General features: G+C 47.7%; 1 protein-coding gene across 2 annotated transcripts in view; it reads left to right on the forward strand.

Annotated features, from left to right (window-relative positions):
• CPSF2 (cleavage and polyadenylation specific factor 2) overlaps positions 1 to 26596 on the forward strand; it is a 187365-nt gene that overhangs the window by 79272 nt on the left and 81497 nt on the right. For both annotated transcript variants that reach the window (XM_085626508.1, XM_085626507.1), the window contains one exon: positions 23988 to 24188. In XM_085626508.1, the coding sequence (XP_085482634.1) occupies positions 23988 to 24188 (201 nt within the window). The remainder of the gene's footprint in view (positions 1 to 23987; positions 24189 to 26596) is intronic.

Raw genomic sequence — 26596 nt, forward strand, 5'->3', positions numbered from 1 at the left:
GACAGGTGGCGTTGGTCGGCTCCGCGTTCGTCATTGGCGTCGTGGCTGCCGGGATGACGTCGCGCAGATGCGTAGAAAGCGGTACCTCGTGTCACTTTTTGATGCTCTTTTTGCGACTTTTGTCAGCTTCTTTTCGAGTCCTTGACTCCTGGTGCACGCAGGGATGTCCCGTCCTCGAATCAGCTTGAAGGCTTGTGACTCCTGTCACAAACTGATGTCGGTTACGGACCCGCACCTTGTGTGCCTTTGGTACTTGGAGCGCGACCACGACCCGATGTCATGCTCCGACTGCTGGGCCATGAACCCGAAGTCTTTGCGAGAGCGGTCCTAAAAGCTTCTCGAGGCCCGGCAGTCAGCTCCGCCCGGTTCGAGGTCCCGGTCGAGAGTGAGATCGCCAGACTGGTCGTGGAGTCGTCACCACCACTCTTCATCCAAGTCTTCGGGTAAGTCGAAGCACAAAAAGAAGGCCAAGAAGCACCGTTGCTCTTTGCGTTCTCCCTGTCCGCCGGCTGACGTGGGTTGCGGAAGGTAGTCATCCGGCTCCGCTCGCCGTGCCTGTTGGGTCGACTACGGCCTTCCCTCCTTTTCCAAGAGTCAGAGCGACCTCTGCCCAGCTTCAAAGCTTTTACGAAGCCTTGCATTCCATCTTCGGGCAGCCCGACTCCGCCTGTGTGCCCTTGGGCCCCGCAGACTCGGTTGGGGGCTCTACGCCTTCTATGCCGGCGGCTTCGGCCCCGGCGCCGCATGCTCCCAAGGATCCAGATCGACGCCGGTCGACCTCGTGATAACTCCGGCCCCAAATCCAGTGATGACCCCTCCACCGCCGGTTGTGTCCCCAGCCGATGTCGACCCCAGCCTCCCCCTCGATGTAGACGCAGAGCCGGACCAACGTTGGGACCAGAGCCGACTGGTACTTTTGTACCACTGTTCTCCCCTGGTGTTCCCTATCGCCCTGAGTGCCTACCAGAGAAGGGTGAGGAAGACTGGGAGGTGTCTGTGTAAGAAAGTAGCTCTTTATCTACTGTCCCCAAATAGGTACAGGGTGTACAGAGTCCACAGTCCCCAGAGGTTTGGCAGAGGCTAAAGTTAGATATAACCTTACTAACCTTACTCTCTAAAGTGGTAGCTTGGTCGAACAGTAAGGCAGTATCAGAGGACTGTGTAAAGCATTTGTTGTACACACTCAGTCAGCAAATGGTCTCACACACTCTAGAACTGAACTCTAGGCCAATTGTTTTGTATATAAAAATATATAGTAGTTTTATTTTAGAATCAACAATAGGTATCAAAATACTTTCTCGAAATAAAATGCTGTAGTTGTATACTTTCAATAAGCAATAGACTTTTAAATGCAATAGTTACGGTTGTTGCAATAGGCAACACAATTCAAACACAATTGTAACATTGAGCTCAATGGGAGTTTTTAAGTAAATGCAATTTCAATTACTTTGCGTATGATTTTCTTACTCCGGGTTGTATCCTGGATTCAACCCTGGTGCATTTCCTGTAAACAGTTGAAAGAAATCGTTTTTGTTGCACAGGTGATTTTTATGGAAAATTTGTATGTTTCAAAAATCGACACTTATAAGAATTTCTGGCAAAAACCAGGCAATGTTATCCTACGGAGGAAAATCAAGTTATCGGTAAGTACAGTTGTAATTACTTTTCAGGGTCAGTGCTGGGCACCAAGATCCAGCACTGGGATGTCTCCTGATAACAGGTGAGTAATTTCGTTTTCGTCGTTCGGCTGATTTTATTGAATATTTTAAAGTTTCAAAACTCGACACTTAGAAGAATTTCCAAGTGAAACCAGTCAATGTTACCCTATGGAGAAAAAGTGAGTTATCGGCTTTCAGGTAAGTACTCGACTGGCAGAGTTAATGTTCTGGACATAGACTTGGGGGTCTCCCAGGGTCAGGTAGGTACAGTTGTTACACCCTCAGCGGCACAGGGGCAGCCGGGTGCAGAGAGAGTTTGGCCCAATGTTAGCCTATGGCGGGCAGGGGGCCTTTGGTTGGTGGCTGCTAGCAGGCAGGCCACGTGGTTGTTGGGAGATGGGCTCCTGGTCACTTACACAGGGCAAGTGGGGAAGTAAAATTGGATAGATGTTGCACTTCCAGGGGAACTCGGGCGGCTGGGTGCAGGGTGCTTTTGAGCTGTTGGGCGCTCAATGGATTTCAATGGAGAAGCTACCAGATGAACAAAGGCTGCAAGCTTGGGGACGGAGATTCTTCAGGTATGACCACCACTTTGAGAGGTAAGTTGGGAAGCTGTAGGTTAGGTAGTCACCCAGGAGCTGGGCACAGGGGGCCGCAGGGCGCTGGGGTGCCTTTTGGCGTCGGGAAATCTTACCCTCTGCTGGTCGCGGTTGGAGGGGTCCCTGGTTCTGAGGCTGCAGGCATCGTCTGGAGCGTCGAGGAGGGTCCTTGGGTGCTGGATTCTTGGTCACAGTCGCCGGGGGCACGTCCTCGTGGTCTTTGTCCACTCCTATACAAGCCAGGCTTGGCGGGTGCAGAGTGTGCAGGAGTCGCGGTTCCTGGCTGGCACCAGGGATTTGTTACTTGCTTTGAGCAGAACCACTGCTCGTGGGAGTCACGAGGCAGTCAGGTCCTCCGGGGTTTTTGGGGTTGCTGACCACTGGAGACGCCGGGTTTTAGCAGGAGCAGGTTTGAGGGTCGACAGGCCTGTAGGGCTGGGGCCAAGTCAGTTGGTGTCTTCCTCTTGTTAGCAGCCGCACGGCAGGTCTTCTTTCTTCTTGTTCTTCTTGCTTGTTTTGGATTCGGGATCTGAGGAAGGAAGGTTCAGGGTGGCCCTAAATACTAAATTAAGGGGCGTTACCGGTAGGTAAAGGGCAGGGACCAATGGGTCCCTTCCCTGGGGTGGGTACACCCCCTATCCTGCCAATCTCCTGTGGGAGGGGGGCAGTAGCCTAGTCCTGATTGGGTAGGGCTTCCTATCTTCAAGATGGCGAGAGCCCGTAGTTGTGCTTCACCTCGCCTCCCCCACCTGAGGGGTGGGGTTGACAGAGGCTGGCACACCCCCTTGCCTCACTTGGACTTTCCCACCAGTCTTCCCGCCAGAGTGGGGGCTAGAACCGGTGGGGACCAGTTGCTGTGTACAGCAAGTGGTCTGGGGAGGCTCACAAAGGCGGCATGCCTTTGAAGCTTCCCCCTGGCCATCCTGGGGGAGGAGACCTAGCACCTTGCCCTGGATGTGCATTGTTGCAGGACCGGGAGAGTGGATGGCTCTCTACCCAGGGGTCCAGCAACATGTCTGCTGGGTGGCAGCCTAGGCAGCCTCTCAGGCAGGATGTGGATTGTGGGTTAGATTCAGGGGGCAACTCTAAGTTGCCCTCTTGTGGGCATTTTACATTAAATCCCGCACTGGCATCAGTGTGGGTGTAATGTGCTGAGAAGTTTGATACCAAACTTCTCAGTCTTCAGTGTAGCCATCATGTTGCTGTGGAGTTCGTGATGACACCCTCACAGCACCATATACTCTTAATGGCAGCACTGCACTTACAGTGCCCCGGAATGGACCTGGATACTGTAGGGGTACAGGGCTCATGCACCTGTACCCACACCACTGGCATAGTGCACCCAGCTAGAGGGGTGACAGAGGTGTGCCAGGGCAGTGTATTTATGGGCACACAGGGATGTGTGCCATGTCGACTCTTTGTTTTGTTCTGCACCAAGACACTCAGCCTGCAAAGGCAGTGTGTGTGTGTGTGTGTCGGGGTACAGGGCCTCTAAGGGTGGCACAAAAAGTGCTGCAGCCCTTAGGGGCCTTCTCTGGTCACAGTGCCCTGGGTACCTATGGTACCATTTACCAGAGGTTGACATGTGACCAGAGATGCCAATTGGGTTTAGGCTTCAATGCAATTTTAGGGAAGGAACACAGGCCCTGGGCATCTGATTGGCAGGAGCCCAGGGCACACTCAGTCAAAGTACATCAGCAATTCAGAAAAAAGTGGGGGCATACCATGCAAGAAAGATGGCACTTTCTCACAGTCTGTGGACCCTCTAGCAGACCAGTTGTAAGAACCGGACTGGAGAGAGGAGTTTGGTGAGGCCAGTCAGGACTAACCTGACCGAGGTGCTTCAGCTGGCAACGGCCTCTTCAAGGCCCATGCTGCCGTTAGGATGATTGCCCGATGCCACCGCCCGGCCCCAGGCGACCCAATTTTCCTCTCCCAACACCCTATCCCTGAGAGCTTGGTGGTCCGTGTCTCAACTTCCAAGAGCCCTTTCCCTAATGCACCACCTGATAGGGAATCCAAGAAGCTGGACCATCTTGGGAAAATGTTTTGTTCCTCCTGCTTAGGACTGCTTTCGGTGAACACCGCATGTCTCCTGGGCCGTTACTCCCACTCGGTGTGTGTCACGGTTGCGCAAGTGCTGCCACAGTGCCCAGGAGGCCCAGGCCGTGTTCTCCCGTGGTGTTGCTGAAGGGAGAGTCGCAGCGAAGTTCGCCATCCGGTGTGGGCTGGACACCGCCGAATCACTAGGCAGAAAGATTTCCACGTCAGTAGAACTGAGACGCTACGCCTGGTTGAGGTCCACTGGTTTTTCAGGTGATGTCCAATTAACTCTCTTGGACCTGTCCTTTGACGGCCGTTGCCTTTTCGCCAACAGGGCAGACAACGGACTTGAGCGCTTTGAGGATTCTAGAGCTACGGCCAGATCCTTCGGCCTCGCTTCCACCTCCCGCCCAGCGCAGTCTGCTTTTTGCCCCTTTCGTGGCTACGGAAGGGGTGCCCGCTTCGTTCCTCCCAGATCCACAAGCCTGTGCAAGCTGTCCAGCCTCTGAGCGGCCGGGGACGTGGATCCCACTGCCGTGGGTAAGGGGGGGGCTAGCGGCCTGGCCAGTCCACAGGCGCCCCCTCTGCAGCAGCCTCCAAACCCTCCTATTCGGACCTTTCAGGCCCACCAATCGCCAGTGGGCGGTAGGATTCGCCATCACATCCCCCACTGGCTCCACATCATGTAGGACAAGTGGGTTTTGCAGATAGACCGAAGGGGCTACTCCCTCCCCTTCGAGACTACCACTCCATCCATGCCACCTCAATTCTATCGCATGTCGGAGGATCACCTGGCCCTTCTCCAACAGGAAGTTACGCTTCCTGCCCCAGAAGTAGGTCGTGGTTGTTATTCCTACTACTTTCTGGTGCCCAAGAAGGACAAGGGCCTGCATCCTATCTTGGATCTCAGGAACATCAACCGCTTTCTCCAGAAGGAGAACTTCAAAATGTTGACACTGGCTCATGTCCCGTCTGCTCTCGACCCTGGAGACTGGATGGTAGCGTTTGATTTTCAAGACGCTTATTTTCACATCCCTGTCCGGCCGGCCCACCGGCATTACCTACAGTTCACAGTAGGCCACGAGCACTTTCAGTTTACCGTGCTCCCCTTTCACCTTACCAGCGCCCTTCGGGTGTTCGCGAAAGTGATGACGGTGATCACAGCTCATCTGTGCAGATCAGGGGTTACAGTCTTTCCCTATCTTGACGACTGACAGTTGAAGGCGGGCTCGCCCCAGGCTGTCGTCTTCTACCTCCAGACTATGGCCGACCACCTGCATTCGCTGGGGTTCACCATCAATGTGCCGGTCACACCTGATTTCCTCTCAGAAGCTCCTTTTCATCAGGGCGGTTCTGGACACAGTGCAGTTTCGGGCTTATCCTCCCGAGCAGCGAGTCCAGGATATTCGGGCTATGATTCCGATCTTTTAGCCTCAATCACGGGTTTCGGTCAAAATGACCCTGAGGCTACTGGGTCTCATGGCCTCCTGCATCCTGCTGGTGGACTATGCCAGGTGGCATATGCGGGCTCTGCAGTGGGACCTGAAGTTCCAGTGGGCACAGCATCAGGGGAATCTTTCTGATTGTGTCCAGATTTTGGAGGGCACGAGCCAGGATTGGGTCAACGGCAGATCCATCTCCCTTCCCCAACCAAAGTTCACAGTGGTGATGGATGCATCACTGCTGGGGTGGGGCGGCCACATGGGGGAGGCGGAGATCAGAGGCCTCTGGTCTCCGGCGGTGTCCGGGCTCCATATCAACCTTCTGGAGCTTCGGGCGATTCGTCTTGCACTAAAGGCATTCCTTCCCTCTGTCCCTGGAAGATAGTGCAGGTGTTCACGGACAACAACACCGCCATGCAGTACTGCAGCAAACAGAGCGGAGTGAGTCGTGGACCCTATGTCAAGAGGCTCTCAGCCTTTGGACATGGCTGGAACTTCAGGGCATATCCCTGGTGGTTCAACACCTGGTAGGTTCTCTGAACTCCAGGGCGGAGGAACTCAGCCGCAGGTGCATGATGGATCATCTTCACTCGGAGGTGGTGCAAGGTCACTTTCAGCAGTGTAGAGAGCCTTGGTTAGATCTATTCGCCACCGACCAGAACGCGCAATGTCAGCAATTCTGCGCGTTGGAATTTCCAAGTTGGCACTCGCTAGGCAACGCTTTTCTTCGCAAGTGGAGTTGCAGTCTTCTATACGCCTTTCCACCTATACCACTTCTGCCCACAGTGCTGAAGAAGATCAAGCGTGACCAGGCCCAAGTCATTCTTGTGGCTCCAGATTGGGCACGAAGAGTCTGATATCCCGAGCTATTGCATATGGCCATCGATCCTCCAATCGGACTGCCTCTTCAGGAGGATCTTCTGTTGCAGCAGCAGGGGAACCTGTCCAGCCTCCACCTCCTTGCGTGGAGATTGAGCGGCGACAGATGACAGCTTTCGACCTTCCTCCCAAAGTTGGTAATGTTATCTTGGCAGCCAGGCGGCCCGCCACCAAAACGGTATACGCCTGTAGATGGAACAAGTTTGTGGCATGGTGCGCAGCAAAGGCTATGGATCCCCTTTCTGCCCCCCTTTCAGAGGTTCTCTTCTTCATTCTTTCTTTGGCTTAGCAGGGCTCTGCTGTGCTCTGGGCACTCTCGAAGGCTATCTTTCGGACATTAATGCCTTCCTTCGGCTGCCTGACCAACCTTCTCTTTTCAAATTCCCTATTGTAAATCGCATCTTTAAGGGCATTATTCAGTTGCTTCCTCCAACCCCTTTCGTAATGACCCAGTGGGACTTGAACTTGGTTCTTATCTGTCATATGTGCGCTCTCTTTGAGCCGCTACATAACTGTCTTCTCAGGTTTCTGATTCTTAAGACTGCCTTTCTGGTTGCCATCACCTCTACTCGCAGGGTGAGTGAGCTTCAAGCCCTTTCTTCTGATCCTCCTTTCCTGGATGTTCATCCGGACAAAGTTGTCCTTCGCACTAGGCCTTCTTTTCTTCCTAAAGTGGTTACCTCTTTCCACAAAGGACAGACCATCACTTTGCCCACCTTCTTCCCGCTCCCGCATCCTTCTAAAGAGGAGGAGAGGCTCCACCGCCTGGATCCAAAACGTGCGCTTTCGTTCTATTTGGATCGCACAAAACTGTTCGGGTGGATGACCAGCTCTTTGTTGGCTATGTGGGCACCAAGAAAGGCATGGCCGTGCAAAAACTGACCATCTCCAAAATTGGTCGTAGTTTGCATCAAAATCTGCTACTCCTTAGCGAAAATGAACCTCTAGTGGGGTTGTGCTCCCATTCCACCAGGGCGACGGCAGCCACTACTGCTTTGGGATGTGGAGTCCCCTTTCTTGGCATTTGCCAGGCAGCTACGTGGACTTCACTGCACCCGTTTACCAATCACTACTGACTGGACAACCAAGTCCGGAGAGACGGCTTCTATGGCTGTTCAGTTCTCCAGGACTTTTTGGTGTGAACTTGGTTCGCAGAACCACCTCCGGGGTTGGTATTGCTGGGGTATCTATTTTAATGTGAGTAATCCATAACTAATTGTCTCTTTCAGATGAACAAGTTACTTACCTTCGGTAACGATATATCTGTAAGAGACCTAGATTAGTTATGGATTCCTCACCGCCCCACCCACCCTTCCCGTTCTGCGAACTGACTTCTAGGGTAAGGGACTCCGTTTCAGGGCCCTAGTTGTGTGCACAAGTGGTCAGTGTCTTGCATGGCTCTGCGCTTCTGGCGTGGAATGTCGTGTAAAGAACTGACGTCAGCGTGTGAGGGCGGCGACTAAGTAGATAACGCAACGTCATACCGGTGACCACGACGCCAATGACTAACGCGGAGGCGCCCATCGCCACCTGTCGACACGCAGGGGTACCTCGGATGAAAAAATTCTCTAGATCAAGTCTGATGCCTGGGGGTAATTCTAAGGTGAGGAATCCATAACTAATCTGTCTCTTACGGATGTATTGTTACCAAAGGTAAGTAACTTGTTCATTAACACTGTACTTTCTACATTTAATATAAAATGGTTTGAGCAAAGCATATTCAATGTTGTTCTCAGGAGAAATCAAGCGTACACTTTCTCACCTCTTGTAATAAAAGAAAAGTATGCCTCTTTTATTCTGAGCATTACAACTATGATTTTAACGTGCTTTGCGGGGCTCACTTTCGGTTTATACTGTGTTCACAAAGAAGGACCTCTGGAATTACATCTTTCCAACCCAGAACATTCTAGCAGAATAGCACTGCACAATACTCAACAGGCTCACTTCTCTGTTGTGTGCAAAGTCTCATCCACAACCTGGGTGATTGCTGCTCCTATTGCCGGATGATCTTGAAGGCTGCCCCTATTGCCGGATGATCTTGAAGGCTGATTGAAAGCTATGTAACAAGCAGCTGGTTTACAGTTATTTTTTTGGGCTGGATGGCTAATAGATAATGTAATTGTCGGGATCACTTGGGAAAGTTTTGTGCTGCTTTTGTGGCTGGGTGCTGTTATTGCAGCTACGCTGCAAAACTGGCCCCTCAGGGGTCTAAAACCGGCCTCCATTCTGGCGGCCCACTGGGGAAACGCACAGTGCCCGCTATAGCCAGTCCGGCCCTGTCTGCAATTGAGTTGCCCCAGCCGTCTTCTATTGCTTTTTTTTTGCTTTTTTTTTGCTTTTTTTTTTTTAATATATTTTTATTAAACTTTTTTCATTTATATCAACAGCTCGTCATTTCATTTTTATCGCCATATATTGGGAAGACATTTTTACATCACATTTGTCGCAAGGTTAACAGAACCACTTCAACTTACAGCACAGGTGTTATTCAAGTGCAATAGACAATATTCATACATAATGCAACGTAATGTCTTTTACGAGTGCAGTCAGATCGTTGTTGACCATGCCATACTAATCATACACTGTTTATAGTACTTAATGTCCAGTGACATATTGAGAAGAGTGGCAAATTGATTCGACTGAGACTGCGAAAAAAGGGAAAATACCGAAAAAAGAGAGGGAAAAAAAGGAACCTGTAGACTAGACTATCCCGCAGCACCCCACCCACCTCCCCATGCGGATCCTACTCAGTTCTGTATGCCTACTGCTCATGCGCTCTTGCCCTGTAGTGACATTCGGAGATATGTACGTGTACACCAATTACACAGTTACAGCCGTGGTGTAGTGAGCAGTCTGGAACCGCGGTGCATGTGCCTGTTTTCAATCTACAGTGCTACTCCCAGGGAAGTCTTCACATGCATCACCCATGGCCATCTTCTATTGCTCTGAATGATATTCTGCTTAGTTTGAGGTCTCTGGGATGGCTGGGTGTAGTACACAGATAGGTAAAACGTGTTTGTGGAGTTTGGTTTTGCACTATTTCTTTTCCTATACACAGGGTATTTTCTGCTGTCAGTGAACTTTTGGTTGTATCAGAATGTTAAGAGCTTTGTTTTCACACTGCATATGTGTGTGGTTATCGCCATTGTTTTTAGGGTGCAGATAAGTGGGTGTGATAGTTATTTGATTTAATATACGCTGAGGAGGTAGTTGGGGTTGTCATGATGCAAAAATCATTTATGATCATTCATGAGGAACTCCTTGAAGAAGCAGTTCTGTTATCCTACGTGTTGCCTTGGTGGCCTCATGCTATAGATGATAAATGGGATTTGTCTGTGTTTATATGCAGTGTGTGATGGAGAGTGTGAGCCTTGTTTTCCTCATAAAGACTGCATTTGTCATGTGTGGTGGTGTCTGGAGAAAATACTGAGTAATGCTCAATAATGAGGTGTAGTGTCAGTTCTATGCATTGGCTCTAGGTGGTTGGCCTAGAGGTGCTTTGAACCTGCACCAGCTGTAAATGAATTTTTGAAGGGAGTGTGTTTGGGTGGAAGCAGGAGGTAGTGGCCGTTTAGATGAGCTGCGAGATGCCTAGCTTTGTCCTTTTTAGGGAGATTTAGCGTTTTTCATGCAAAAGATGCCCTGGCAGAGAAGGTTGATTGCAAGTGTGACCAATTTCATAAAGGAGAAAACTGTAAGATAGTTTTAGGGAAAGGCAAATCTTGGTATAACCATTCAACTCTGGGTTAGCAATTTTTATCTTTTGTTTTTTAATGGAGTGTCTAATAAAGCCCCTCAGGTTGTAGGTCATGTTTAGCTTCCATTATTCCTAGCTAAACGGTGACTATAAGATGCCATAAATTAGGTAACCACCTTAGCAGCAAGGAGTCGTCTATGAGCTAAATATTTTTAACAAAGCAGTCCACTAAACCCAAGGTCCACATCGAAGTAACCTGAAGTAGCGGAAAAATCACACGATAATTTCTCATTGCAAAAGTACCACTACCCTTGTTTTCCACTCAAGGCAATAAACCTTTGACACTGTGAGATGACCAAAGAGGAGACTTACATAAACATGAGCAAATCAAATGCAAATAAATATTTAAGGCAAAAATGAGTGTTGTGAGTGGTTTTAAAAGGACTTATTTTCCAATCAAAATTTAAGATTCTCTGACTCATCATTCATTAGGTTACAGAATTGAAAATCTAATCAATACAGAACATAACATAAATTGCGTACAAAGCATTCCATAAAGGAAAAGCTCCCTATTCTATGGATAAATGAGGCATAAATGTCCGTCAGAACTCCTAAAGTGTTCAAGAAGTATAATGCGTGAGTGAGCTTAGCATGAAGCTAAATCAATCATTAATAACAGCAAAATCTACCATAAAGAGAGCATAGGACAAATACGTCTTGACAAAGCCAGTTGGTCAAAGCATACATCTTGGGGTTTTTAGCAAAAAGTCTACATTTAAATCTGCCCTCGCGCTCATGTCTCCTGAGCCTGTCTGCTGTCTCCCCGGAGGCTGCCCACAGCCCCTCCTTTCTTTCTGTGCAAAACTAAAAAAGAAACTGTGATTCTGCAAGCATACTGCTAAAAAAGAGTAAGCAAATGCCCACATCCCTCCGCTAGAATGAGTATATATTTCAGCAAAACATGTGACTTTTGGTCTTCGTACTTCGTCCAATTGAAGTGCAGACAAACATTGACATCCCTCACGTCATCAATCAGGTGAGTTCTTGTAGCACATTTGAATTTTGCTCTAAATGATTTAATCTCCTAGCTTCTTGCTAAAGAAACCATTTATTTCACCTAAACAGAAAACTTTTACTCCAACAAGGAAGTATTATTTAGACGGAAACTGTGAATACATTTTATAATAATACAGAAGAAAATGTATGCTTCGCAGTTTCACTCTACTTTATTAAATGAATGAAGCTTTGTTTAAACAACTGAATACGGATAAAAGCAAGCGGCAAGCCGGAAATTATAAGAAACTTTTTTCTTTCACTGGAGGAACAGACAGTGCTGAGGCTTTCAAAGCAGACTATTTCACGAGTATCACCAGCTCTATTTTAGCTTTTCTCTACACTTTAAAATGTGTGTTAATTCAGCACAAATATATATACTAATTTGAAATTTCAAAACACATTTTGCAGATTAAATGTACTTTCTATAGTGAGATCAAATCTAAACTTAACACATATAAAGTCAACCATGAATTAATTGTGCATGGTTTTACATGATTCAAAAAATGGAAAGCATCTGAGCAGCATGTCAGCTAAGTCATGTTTTCACTTCTTCAGCACTAAATATCTACGTACTACTTTTTAAATGCAGTTTTATGTCTGAAGCTCAAAGCAGCTTTTGTCTCAAATAATGCTTAAATCTATAGGTTATATTTACGCGCTCACAAATTGTAACCTAATATCCAGATCTAGGTTCACCATACGCATCTGGTAAAACTCTTACATCTATTGCACTTTCAATGTTTCAGCGTTGTTTTCCATTGCGTACCGGTGTTCTGAGGTGCCCTAGGGGAACATATAGTGCTATATAAAACTCCAAAATAAACAAACCCAAAACTTAAAAATATATTGTGTGTGTGATTGACTCCCTTTTCCCCAACATTGTCGAAGAAGAGTAGCGTGTGGGGAACTTTTTCTGTGGCAGAGGTGTGAGTTGCTTGTTCTATTCTAGGCCTGCTCCCTACTAAGGACTGGACAAAGCCTTAATTTCTTTTCTCCCTGAACATGAAACTGTCAGAAGAGTCCGCCTAAAGTTGTAATTTAGTGCTAGGGTTGAGGTGGTCCGCTCCCGAACACAGCTTTTTGGTATGTTCCATACCGTTAGAGGATGTGCTTCCCTTCCCCACTCCTGGGTCCTGCAAATGGATGGGCTAGATTTCCTGACAACATCCCACAGAAATACCAGCAGAAAGTGTGGAGTCATCCCAGGGGTTAGAATTGTGTATTGTCTGACCAGCAAGACATACGTTAGGGGCAAGTCTGTCTGCATGTAGACATGAATGCGCCCAAGCACCTCATGGGGTGAATGTTTTACTGCCTTTGTGGCAAGACGCCTAAAAAGGCACTTAAAGAAGTGGACTTTTATGTCACACAACTGAGCTCAGGATGGTAGAGAAACCCCATCTAAGAAATTAGACAGCGTGATATAATGAAGAATATGGTACTGAAGGACAAAAGTGCACATGTTAACATAGCCGTAGCTGTGTCTGGACAGTGTTTGCGGCACATATGGAACTGTAATGTGATAACTCTGAACAGAGAATTTTAGAAGCTATCACTGATCACGTGTATGGGAAGTGTGTTATGTAAATTATCTGTGAAATGACGATTAGATAGGAGCACCACATCAGAAGGTACTCTGAGACGAAATCACCTATAGGAAGCCAAGAAGTTAAGTTTAATAAATGTAAACTATATATGTGTTATGCCTCCTCTGAAAAGAGTGTAAATAAAAGTGAAATAATGGAATATAAAAAAAGAAGGTTGGAAAAATATGCTGTTTTACATAGAAGTTTGGTGAGAGCCACAGGCTCAGTATTTCAGAACTAAGCATGTTTTTGGTGGCAGTACTAAAAAGCCTGACCTCTGCCCTTTAGAATTACAAAACAAATGTTTAGTTTGTTGTAAGATAAGTTTAGATTTCAGTTTCTGGTATTCCTTTTGTCCTAAATGTTGTCAATATAAACACTGTAAATGTTGGCATGGAAACTAGCTATGGATTTAAGACTATGGCAGCATATAGCTGCAGCCCAAAGACATTTCATAAGCATCCAATTACTAATCACTTTAGAGTGCTCTGAAACGCATACCAATGTTTCTCCGTGACTGGCCCAAGCCTACTTGTGCAAGAAAATTCAGCTCTGCGTTCGATAGTGAGAATGAACGTTCCTTTTGTTTTGCATAATGCAGTAAATGCGTTTTAAAAAAAACAATAACAAATGTACAATGCCTATTAAAATAATGTAAATTGCAAGTCCTTTCCATATGAAGAGGTGTGGCGCAGTGGCCAGGGCGACTGACTCCGGAACCCGGGGGCTCACGGTTCGAGCGCCGGTGGCAGATCAGCCCAGCACCTTGTGACTCTGGCCAATAGCTCGCTTAATCTTCCCTACGGCCCCCAGCGCCTTGACACCCTCGGGTAATTGTTTGCGTTTTACAAATACTGGACATTTACATATGTATGTAATGTTAACACACTTAGTTCCTCCTTTACTTGCATTGTGGCTCTTTTGTAAACAGCAGTATAGCAAAATCTCAACTTCATATCCGACAACCTCATTCCTAGGGAACAAAACAAGAAAACCATTAGATTGGTAACACAGGAGAATGGATTAAGTGTGATTTTCAATGTAATGTCGATCGCAAGGAGGCCTCAGAGGAGGGTTAGAAAGTTTCCTTGGGGATAAAAAGAAGTTGACAAATGACAACTATGCAATGCATTTTAATGGTCACTATTTATATTTTATACACATGGCAAGAAATAGAAAAACATTCACAGATTCGGACTTTTTGCAGATCAGCATGTGATTTTTAAATAACTGTGCTTTCGAACCGGTATTGTGTGTATTTCTGAAGCTTTTCAAAGTTCACCATCAAAGTATAAGAAAGTTCTCTTCCAGGGGATCCTCATCAATAGTCATAAGCACTAGAATATTCCCGCCCATGCGCGGGACCCTGGAAACACAATCATATATGTGAAAACATATATGTATCTATATATAATAAAAGCGTAAATGCAGCCTTCCATACACTAAGAGCGGAGTAATGCTGTAAGGACTCCCTTGTACATTATAAACAATACCTTAAAAACAGGGAAAAACAAACAGCAAAGCATGTTTGAAAACTGTTTTAATGCTTAGCACTTAGCACAATCCCTCAGATAGGACTGAAAGCATTGACAGCTCACAGGCTGCATTGTAGAAACATAGCATAGAAAAGCTGAAAAGCTAACCCTTAGCAACATAGAAATAAACTGGCACCGTGCCTTTAAGGCAGCCATGACCCCTAGCTTCCCATCATGCCTCAGGGGTGACAGTTAGGTCAGTTGTTCTTTGCGGGGACCCAACGGCCAGGGCACAAAGAGTTGACATTTTAAACGTTCCTTTGCCTGGGGAGGCGGGAGGGTTGCTTATGACTTTGAGGATACCCCTGGAAGAGAACTAGCATTACAGGTAAGTAACTGTCAAGAATTCCTGTCATACAAGGGAAACACGCCCTTATGTAAACAGGAGAGCTGTTACATAACTCAAGGGAAACACGCCCTTATGTAAACAGGAGAGCTGTTACATAACTCAAGGAAAACACGCCCTATAAAGGGAGGAACCGGGAGGTACAAGGCTGTCGGATATTGTGTTTACACCGACGTACCTGCTTCGTGAAGAGCAGTGTTCCGGAGTGGTGCTCCAGTAAGGCAAGAACGGAGGTAGGTCGAGTCGTTACTCCCTGGGCCGTGTCTTGCCCCATCGTCACCTGTGAAGGACCCGGAAGCTCTACCGGTCAACCATTGAGCTTCGCTTTTTGACTCGGCTGAGTCCAAGCGCAGTGGCGCTTTTGCTGGTTGGAGTCGTAACTCCCAGCCCGACCAGAGACACAGGGACTGCCAGCTGTAACGCACACCAGGAGGTGTTTGCCGCGTTACAGACTCGGAAGTCCACAGGATCGATCGAGCGGCTGCTCTCGGTTCAGTCTTCTTGCTTGTGATTGGGGTATCGGTGACGCATCACCAGGAGGTTACTCCGCGTCCCGGTGCAGTCTGAGGAAGAGGTTGAGCGGCTGCTCCCTTCAGGTAGAGACCCCGGCTGGGTGTTTCCCTGACTCCTCGATTCTCCCCAACACTCTTCGTGCCCCTCACAGCCTACCGATTGGCATTGTCGGCCATTTCATTTCTGCCCTCTGTTGGCATACGCCGGGATCGGCGTATATGCAGAGGACGGTTAGGACCATCCGTGCTGTGGGCTGGTAACGTACTTAGCCTGGAGGATTCCAGTGACTATAACTTTTGTTTGTTCTTTGTATTTTATTTGCCTTCATTAAAAGAACTAACCCTTCACAAGTGGTTGCGTCCTCATTGTCGTGTCTGTTAAACGATCCTGAGACGTTCAGGGCGTTACAAAATATCCGACCTTAATAACACTAACTGTCTCCCGGTCGATAACAGACATGGCAACACTTGATGATGTGCTGGCTGCTTTAGCGGCCATGCAAGTTGAAGTGGCTGCCTCTAGGCAAGAAACAGCCGATGTAAAAGCCAGACTGGATGCTATCCAATTGGACCCGCTCACGCCCAGCACCTCCCTCACGAACCAGACCCCTGCGGTAGTAGTGGAAATGCCGGTAGCCATCCCCTTGGCAACACCAGAGAGGTACAGTGGGGATCCTAACACAGTGCAGGTATTCCTCACACAAGTGGCGCTACATTTATCGTGCAAACCAAAGGCGTTCCCCACGAGTCAGGCTCGTGTGGCTTTCCTTATATCCTATTTGGCTGGAAACGCGGCACAATGGGCCGTACCTCTGGTGAGCAGGGACGACCCCCTCTTATGTGATTGGGGTGCTTTTCGCGAGGAATTCCTGAAGGTATTCGACAGAAGGGCTGACTCGTACACGGCGGACCGTGAAATGCTTGAGTTGAGACAGGGATCCAACGACCTGGTGCAGTATCTCAACGCGTTCCGAAGGCTGGTTGCGGAAACCAAGTGGCCTGTTGCTAAACAGACGGCGCTCTTCCATCACGGGCTGTGCGATGAGCTCAAGGACGCCGTGGCTCATATTGACCCTCAACCCAAGACATGTGAGGGCCTTATCAACCTGGTATTACGGCTGGAACATAGGCTAAGTGAAAGAAAGGGGGATCATGGGAGAAAAGGAAAATCCCTTCCATCCTATGTGACGGTGGGAAGTCCTGAAACTTCCACCGCATCCAAGGGAGAACCCATGGACATCAGCGCAATACGAGCGAGCCTCACAGCCACGGAGAAAGAGTCACGCCGTAAACAAGGATTGTGCCTATATTGTGGCAAAAAAGGCCACTACGTACGTGAATGCCCTGCCAAACCGAAGACGTCACGTTATCGGGCCAACCGGTCGGTAACAGCCGTGGTGGACATACCGGCGGAAAACTAGAGGACTCCAAGACCAGAGAAGGGGCATCTCGGAGTCACTCATCCATCCCTTCACTTTCCAACTCGGTCACTAAGGGACAACGACACCTGTTTATCACGGTGCACGTGGGAGTGCATGACCAGTGGATACCCGTTGTGGCCATGGTGGATTCAGGGGCCACTGGCATGTTTATGGACCACAACGAGGCATGCAGACTAGGGCTAGTGCTTCTTCCCAAAGCGGTACCCGAAGACGTCTATGCGGTAGACGGAAGGCGATTGGTGACGGGGCCCATCGGACAGCACACGGGGGTCCTTCCGATGAGATATGGGAGGAACCATTTGGAACAAATCGATTTTAACATCATCCGAGCGCCCCAATATGGCGTCATATTGGGATTGCCGTGGCTACAGAAACACAACCCCTTTGTGGATTGGCCAACACATCGCATCGAAATGACGTCACCGTATTGCATCCTGCATTGTGGAATAAGAACGGAATCCCTTGACGCAGATGAGAGCGGGAGTCAGACGGTGGCTACAGCGGCAGAAAAAGATGTGGCTCTCCCCCAGGCTTATCACAGTTTTGAGGATGTATTTGATGAGGTGAAGGCGGAAGTGCTACCACCACATAGACAGTTTGACTGCCAGATCGACCTGGTGCCAGGGGCCAGCGTTCCCAGCGGCAGGCTGTATGCCCTGACGGAGCCTGAAAACGTGCATCTCCGGGGGTACCTGGATAAACTCCTCAAGCTAGGATTCATCCGCCCGTCCAAGTCTCCAGCCGCCTCGCCACTCTTCTTCATCCCGAAGGCTAATGGGGAGCTGAGAGCCTGTGTGGACTTTAGGGCATTGAATGCGATAACCATAAAAAATCGGTACCCCTTGCCTCTCATCAGTGTACTTCTGGAACAGGTCAAGAAAGCTCGTATCTACACCAAGTTGGATTTGAAAGGGGCATACCATCTGGTGCGCATGAGGGACGGAGACGAGTGGAAGACCGCCTTTAAGACCAGGTTCGGCCTTTTTGAGTACCTCGTCATGCCGTTCGGTCTGTGCAACGCCCCGGCAGCCTTTCAGTACTTTTTGAATGAGGTATTCAGAGAGGAGTTGGATATCTACGTGGTCGTATATATCGACGACATCCTCATCTATTCGTCCAGTGTGGAGGAGCACGTACACCACGTCAAAGCTGTGCTCCAAAAGCTGAGGGAAAACATGCTGTTTTGTAAACTCAGCAAGTGTGACTTCCACGTCACATCCGTGGAATTCCTCGGAGTGATGCTGAGTCCAGAGGGACAGGAGATGGCAGAACGAAAGATCAAGGCGGTGAAAGAATGGCCGGTGCCCCAAAGCGTGAAGGACGTCCAAAGTTTCATTGGCTTCGCCAACTTTTACAGGCGGTTTATAGATGGATTTTCAGGAGTGGTGGCCCCAATCACACAGCTACTGAGGAAGTCCAAGGAGTTTGTCTGGTCCCCTGAAGCGAACAAAGCCTTTGAGGCCCTGAAAAGCGCCTTTGGTAAGGCGCCGGTGTTAGCTCACCCCGATCCGGATCTCCCCTACGTGGTGGAAGCGGACGCGTCGGATGTGGCGCTGGGGGCTATCTTGTCCCAACGCAACCACGACACAGGGGTGCTTCATCCCGTTGCGTACATGTCCCGCAAACTCAACGACGCCGAACGCAACTACCATATTGCGGAGAAGGAGCTTCTCGCAATCAAGGACGCCTTCACCGAATGGAGGCATTGGTTGATGGGGGCAAGACATGTGGTATCGGTGTACACGGACCATCGGAACCTACAGTTCATGACGGCCACTAGACACCTTTCTCCCAGGCAGCTGCGGTGGATGATCTTCTTTGCGGGGTTCAACTTCCGCATCACATATCGGCCGGGGACGGAAAACCGGAAGGCGGACGCCCTGTCCCGTCAATCTGCAGTTAAGGAACCATTGCCTGCAACCGAGCGTTCCATCATTTCCCCGAGGATGGTATTTGGGGTTATCCAACCGGATACTTTCCTGAGGGGAATAAAGAGAGGGATCAGGTCATTCGCATGGCGGAGGTGGCTCCTCAGTCACAGAGAATGGCAGCTGAAGGACGGGATACCCCTGAAGGGCAGGTGCCTATTGATACCCACGCCTAGGCTAAGGAAACAAGCATTCATCTGGTGCCATGACTCTCCATGCGCAGGTCATTTGGGCTTTGAAAAAACGGTGGCTAGCATGGGACGGCATTTCTGGTGGCCAACCATGAGAGTGGATGTCAGGAGGTGGGGACAGGAGTGTCCTACGTGTGCTACCATGAAGGCCGACCATGGCCGAACCCAAGGGCTCTTACATCCACTTCCGACCCCGGATAGACCATGGGATAGCATATCACTGGACTTCGTGGTGGGCCTACCGGTAGACCAGGGGATGACGGCAATACTGGTGGTGGTGGATTACTTGACGAAAATGGGGCACTTCATCCCCTGCAAGAGAGTCCCTACGGCCGGGGAATTGGCGTCACTACTCCTAAAGAATGTGGTACGACTGCATGGATTACCTGGGGTGATCGTGTCGGACCGGGGGTCGCAGTTTACTGCGCAATTCTGGAAGACTTGGTGCACTGCGCTGCATGTTAAGACCGCCCTGTCCACCAGCTACCACCCTCAAACGGACGGCCAAACCGAGCGCCTGAACCAAACGCTCAAACAGTATCTGCGATGTTTTGTGGACCAGGGCAGGGAAGAATGGGTCGACTTGCTATGGGTTGCAGAGATAGCCTATAACAACGCCACTCACAGCTCCACACAGTCATCTCCGTTCTATAGCAACTATGGCCAACATCCCAGGTTCTTGCCATTTCTACATCCGTTCAGAGAGGACAGGATTCCCGCCACAGCGGACAGGGTGGCACACATAAAAGACACGTTGATGCGCTCAAGGGCTGTCCTAATAGAGGCCAAGAGAAGATACAAGGCTGCGGCAGATAGGAAGAGAAGGCCCGGGCCACTGTACCGCACTGGAGACTACGTCTGGATATCCACAAGAAACATGAGGTTTCGAAAGAACAGTGTGTTCCATCCCAAGTACATGGGCCCCTATCGAATTACCAAGTGTATGGGTCCCGTGAACGTGAAGGTGTGCTTGCCCCAGTCATTGCGGATACACCCTGTCTTTCATGTATCATTGCTCAAACCAGCACCCTCCAAGCCGTCTGGGACACCTAGGCCGGTATGCGTGGAGTCGGAGGTGGAGTATGAAGTGTCGGGCATACGGGCGTCCAAATGGCGCAGGGGGAAGCTGTGGTACCTGGTTGCGTGGAAAGGCTATGGCCCGGAGGAGCATTCATGGGAACCGGCTGAAGGGGTTCATGCTCCGCGCTTGGTCTCCTTGTTCCATCGGCGTTTTCCTGCCAGCGCTGGACCCGTGGGGAGCCGCTGAGAGGGAGGATGTACTGTCAAGAATTCCTGTCATACAAGGGAAACACGCCCTTATGTAAACAGGAGAGCTGTTACATAACTCAAGGGAAACACGCCCTTATGTAAACAGGAGAGCTGTTACATAACTCAAGGGAAACACGCCCTTATGTAAACAGGAGAGCTGTTACATAACTCAAGGAAAACACGCCCTATAAAGGGAGGAACCGGGAGGTACAAGGCTGTCGGATATTGTGTTTACACCGACGTACCTGCTTCGTGAAGAGCAGTGTTCCGGAGTGGTGCTCCAGTAAGGCAAGAACGGAGGTAGGTCGAGTCGTTACTCCCTGGGCCGTGTCTTGCCCCATCGTCACCTGTGAAGGACCCGGAAGCTCTACCGGTCAACCATTGAGCTTCGCTTTTTGACTCGGCTGAGTCCAAGCGCAGTGGCGCTTTTGCTGGTTGGAGTCGTAACTCCCAGCCCGACCAGAGACACAGGGACTGCCAGCTGTAACGCACACCAGGAGGTGTTTGCCGCGTTACAGACTCGGAAGTCCACAGGATCGATCGAGCGGCTGCTCTCGGTTCAGTCTTCTTGCTTGTGATTGGGGTATCGGTGACGCATCACCAGGAGGTTACTCCGCGTCCCGGTGCAGTCTGAGGAAGAGGTTGAGTGGCTGCTCCCTTCAGGTAGAGACCCCGGCTGGGTGTTTCCCTGACTCCTCGATTCTCCCCAACACTCTTCGTGCCCCTCACAGCCTACCGATTGGCATTGTCGGCCATTTCATTTCTGCCCTCTGTTGGCATACGCCGGGATCGGCGTATATGCAGAGGACGGTTAGGACCATCCGTGCTGTGGGCTGGTAACGTACTTAGCCTGGAGGATTCCAGTGACTATAACTTTTGTTTGTTCTTTGTATTTTATTTGCCTTCATTAAAAGAACTAACCCTTCACAAGTGGTTGCGTCCTCATTGTCGTGTCTGTTAAACGATCCTGAGACGTTCAGGGCGTTACAGTAACTAATCCTTCTCTTCCAGGGGATCCTCATCAATAGTCATAAGCACTAGAATAGAATAGCAAGCGCCATCCCTTCCACCTGCGGGTAAAAGGAAAAAGAACTATCAATCAAGCTCAGATAACCAAACTTGAAAACACATATCTGAACAGATTTCTCAAGGAGGCTTGGCTTACTTGGGTTTCCGCCCTGGAGTCTAATTCGAGACAGTAATCCCTCGTGAAAGTGTGCCCCGATTTCCAGGTTGCTGCCTTGCAATTCTCCGCCATAGGCACGTCATGCAAGAAAGCTACTGTAGCCGCTTTCCCCCTAGTGGAATGTGCTTTAGGAGACAACAATAGGGGTTTGTTTGCCAACTGGTAGGCTAATCTAATACAGGACACTATCCATCTTGAAATGGACCGTTTGGAAGCTGGAAAGCCTGTCCTCATGGCACCATAATTTAAAAACAATTGGTCTGATTTCCTTTTGGCTTTCATTCCCTCCAAATAGAACTTGAGCACCCTCTTAAGGTCTAAGGAGTGAAGAGACCTTTACGCAGGAGTAGCTGGGTTGGGAAAGAAATCGTTTGGTTAACATGAAAATCAGACACAACCTTTGGCAAAAAGGAAGGATGAGTTCTTAACACCACCCTGTTGTGGTGAAACACAGTATATGGTTCCTTGGCACATAGCGCTTGGATCTCACTTACTCTGCGCGCTGATGTTATTGTCACTAGAAAAGCGGCCTTCCATGTTAAGTGCTGGAGAGTGGCCGTATGAATGGGCTCAAAAGGAGGACCCATCAATCTGGAAAGGACTAGATTCAAATCACAAGGAGGAGAAGGAGGTCGAACAGGGGGATAACACCTTCTTCAAACCCTGTAGGAAATCCTTGACCACCTGCAGTTAAAAAAGAAAGGTTGGTTGGGGGACCTTCTGTAAGCCGTGATGGCAGCCAAGTGCACCCTAATCGATGAGTACTTCAAACCTCCCTTGGCTAAGTAAAGGAGGTAAGGAAGAATTACCTCTTCCTGCCCCTTTGTAGGATTTAAATGATTATGTGCACACCACACGCAGAATCTCTTCCACATAAAGGCGTATGACACCCTCGTGGATGGTTTCTGTGCCTCTTTCAGGATGTGCATACAGTCCTGAGGTAGATTCAAGTGTCCATATTGCAGGACCTCAGGAGCCATGCTGCCAAGTCCATGAGCATGCATGGCACACGGACCAACCAACATACAGGTACATGCACACACAACCCTCATTCAACTACTCCTCAAACAAATATCGACCAACTGCATACACAGATGCTCATGCACGCAGCCACACAACATATCCATCTTCGTGTGCAGAGGCAGAAAATAATACTACAGACCTCCACACAGCCTACATAAATTCACTAAAGCAAACAGTCTAATGCTAAACCACCTGTGTAAAAACAAGAAAAACCTGCTTTCAAGTACTCAAGCACACTTTGAAAACAATACATGCAGTTGATTAAATATTACCAAAAATAAGGCACATGCTGGCACGTATATTACCTCAAACTAAATGCATACAGGATGCACAAGCATTGTTGGATAGATAATGCATGGCTTTCTGAATGGTCAGGAGGTGTTTAGGTGGTTACATGGACGACTGGATGAATGCATGAGTGACTGAATAGATAGCAGCTGAAAAGGTTAGTGTGACGTGGAGCTCTACACAGATGGAGAGAAATGGATGAATGTGCGTGTGTTGTTTGAGTGTGTGAGTGGCCAAAGAGATTGGGAAATTAATCTTTTGTGCGAGTAAAAAGATAGTCCTTTCCTTCATGAATCCTTCCATGCCCTCATTCATCCATTGGTCCATCCATTCATACATTCAACCATTTGTACAATCATTGGTTCATTCTGTCATTAACTTACTCGCCCTTCCCCACACAGAAACTTGCATATACGTTGAAAAGCACTTTAATTGAAAAATAGATCGCAGAATGCAGTAGTGGGGCAATATAGACAAGATTTCTGAGGCCAAACCCCTTTATTTAACAAAGGCACATTCACAGTGCTTGTTTAGCCATTGACGAAGATGTTTGAGTATTTCCTGCACATAAAATAACATTTATATACTCTACTGCTATCCCTGCTGTGGGCCTTTTTTAATACTATAAGTCCAAGGGGCATAGATGCTTTCAGCTTCAGTTTTCCCAGCAGCCATATCTGCCCTCCCTCAAGATAGTGTTACTGTAACGCAGGTGCATAGAATATACAGCCCTAAATGAATGCTTTCGCTAATGGCTAGGGCTCTTAAATGAGTTCAACATAAGAAACCAAATAATAATCACTTTGTCAAATACTAAATACCAAAAAGCTTGTAGTTGATCTGGGCAAAATACAAGAGATACCATGGGTTAGATTTTTAAGTATCAACAGAATTTATCAATCAGATCTGAAATATTACATATACATTTGAAGGATTACAGGTTAGTAGAAAATGCTGAAAGCACTTAGCACCTCTATATGTTTTCATTAAAGACTTTATCAGATACTGCATATCTAACCAAAGTAAACCAGGAAGGCATTTGACCCTTTTAGGGCTAAACCGAATACAAATTGCAAGATGACGCCTTGCTAAATTGCATAGCTATCAAGTATAGGAGTGACAACAATAGGGCAAAAAATAAAAACTTAAATTTTAGCAAAAGCAAACATGTTGGGCTAGAACACACCTTCTGTTATCCAGAAGTTTTGGTTGCCTTTCTCTGAAATACATCTTTTTTTTTTTAGTTTATGCTTTCGTGCTACTGTGTGTTTGGTGACAGTAAATAACGTGCTTTATGTACCTTCCAGGGCAGATATCGATTCCAGTGACGAGAGTGATGTAGATGAAGATGTCGACCAACCAGCTGTGCACAAAGCCAAGCATGACCTGATGATGAAGAACGAAGGCAGCCGGAAGGGGAGCTTCTTCAAGCAGGCCAAGAAGTCTTACCCCATGTTCCCAGCCCCAGAGGAGCGAATCAAGTGGGACGAATATGGAGAGATAATAAAGTATGTCAGAAGCCTAGTCTTGCTCCTGGGTGGATTAGTTTGCAGCTGCATACCATAAAGTTTAGTCACAAAATAGATCAGTTTTAGGCACCTATTGGGGAAACATGCAGGTCTGTATTCTGGGAGGTTAGTTCAGTCTTCTCTACTCTAAATATTGATTGAACTCCGTTCCTGTAATGTTTTGTACTACCCCAAAACTGATTGGTTTTCTTTTAAAAATGTTTCACTGTAGTCCGATTTTAGTTGATGCAACCAACTGAAGAAATGGAAACAGAACTCTTACTATATGCCTCAAAATTCAAAAGATCAATAATTTAAAGAAAACAAATAACACTAACCTGTTAGATGCACCACTACAAATGGAAGTTATTCATTTCTCAGACAGAGGAATATTAAGTTGGCATCATCCTGTCCCTTTAATAGCAAATAAACTTGCCACTTTAAGGAAGATAGTCATGTAAAGGCAAGCCACTCAAGGGTGAAATGGCTGTGCCAAATAACGCAGGTAATTAATTTGAGTCTTTAGTACAAGGCGGGAACAAAGAAACATAATAGACCCAGTGCAGCACTACCACTATGGAGCACTGTATACAGTCTGTTGTCACTCAGAGTTGCCATGGTGCGATATCACACTATTCTACAAGGCCTTTCTTAATAAAGTGATAATCTCAAGTCTGGCATGGCGACCTGTAACTCAGTTTTTGATAAAATACGGTCCTGTGGCTACTACGTTGACTCTGTTATTCTAAAGATTTGCTTAATGTAGAGTTTAAAACACCAATACTGTTTGCTGTGTAGTACTATCCTAACTATTTGTACCCTCCCACTTCCCATTACATCCTGACTATTTAAAATCCATTTTAAACACACCAAAGACGATGGGAGGACTGTCCTCAAATAGACGTGCCAATGGCAGTCGCTCTGGTTAGCATTCCAACCCGTTGTTTTTCACTCACTGTACCTCTTCAGACAGGCCTGCCTTAGGCCAAATCAGTACTGATCCTGCTCCTCCTGGGAACAGTCCACCCTAAATTGCCAGGCAATGCCATCTCCAGAAAGGTTCATCACCTTTTGTGTTTCTTGTAATATCCGAGTGGCCAAGGGAATGCCCAGACCAGGTCCATTGCTCTTTCTGTCACAAGATCCAATCTATACCCCACTAATGAGGCCTAATTAGTCTGTTGTTACTTGTAGACTCTTTGAAAAAAGTTGAAAAGTGAGTTATGGTACTGGCTCAAAAGCATAAAACCAGTGAAATTCACCAGTTATGGTTATCTATACACTCGGCACACATCCTAGCTCACAACACCCACCATGCTTTTCTTTCCGTATCTTTTTTTCTGTTCATATGAATTTGAAGCTGGTATTATGAGTATTGATAATAGTGTTGATATCCATAACCAGCAAATTTCAGTAGTTTTGCGCATTTGAGCTAGAACCAATGTTCACTTTTTTAACTGCAACCGAACCCAGTCTCCACCACAAGCACCTGATCACCTTTGCACGTGGCTGAAGGCCATGTGCAGCAGATGTTTGTGTGTAGGGTCTGGCCCCAAGCCAGGCCCTGCGCCAAAGCTGTGCAGGGCCTGGCCTGCGGCCAAATTCTGCAGGTACCCAATCCCGGCTGTGCTTGGCCTTTGACCATGCAGAGTTAAGGTTGGGCGCAAGCCTGACTTGTGGTCAGACTCTGCACCCTTACTCCTGCCATCCAAGGTAACGTCAGACACTTGTTATAGTGTTTGGCTTAGCTTGTTTTTTTTTGTGGTTTTTTTGTACTGTGTTTGAAAATCGTGAGTCGGACATAAAATGTTCTTCAAACCCAGCCCCTGAAAGGTGAATTAAAATGGCAGAGATATACAAAAGTGTAACTCTTCAAATCCCACTCTGCACCTTTTGTAATGCAAATATCTTAAAAATTACTGGCTCTGTTGACACCAAACCAACAAAAGCATGCTCTCTTTAAAATTAAACTTTTGTGCCAAGTTTGGTCTAAAGTCATTTGGGCTAGAGACATGAGAAATGTGTACCAAAGTGAGGAGGCACTTCTTGATTTCTCCAGCCTCCTCCCCATATTCAACTTTTTTCCCCTCTGCAGTGATTGTCACAGAACTGGCATGCCAAAACTTATCTTACGGAGTAGATTACCAAATTTTGTGGTAATCCATCCATAGGGTCGTAACCATAACTACACAGTGGCACGATTATATAAATATGCACTTAAGTGATATTACTAAAGCCCTTTAATTATGTCATAAATATATATAATCAATAAAGACCCTTTCATGTAGTGCTTTATATCTGAATTGTCACTTAACCATTAAAAAGATGGCATTACCCAATTGAATTGCACCTGTGTACGCGTCCTAAGGTTCAATTAGAGAATATGTTTCATCAGGTTTTAAAATTGT

Source organism: Triturus cristatus, chromosome 9, assembly GCF_964204655.1.
Source record: "Triturus cristatus chromosome 9, aTriCri1.1, whole genome shotgun sequence".
NCBI lineage: Eukaryota > Metazoa > Chordata > Amphibia > Caudata > Salamandridae > Triturus > Triturus cristatus.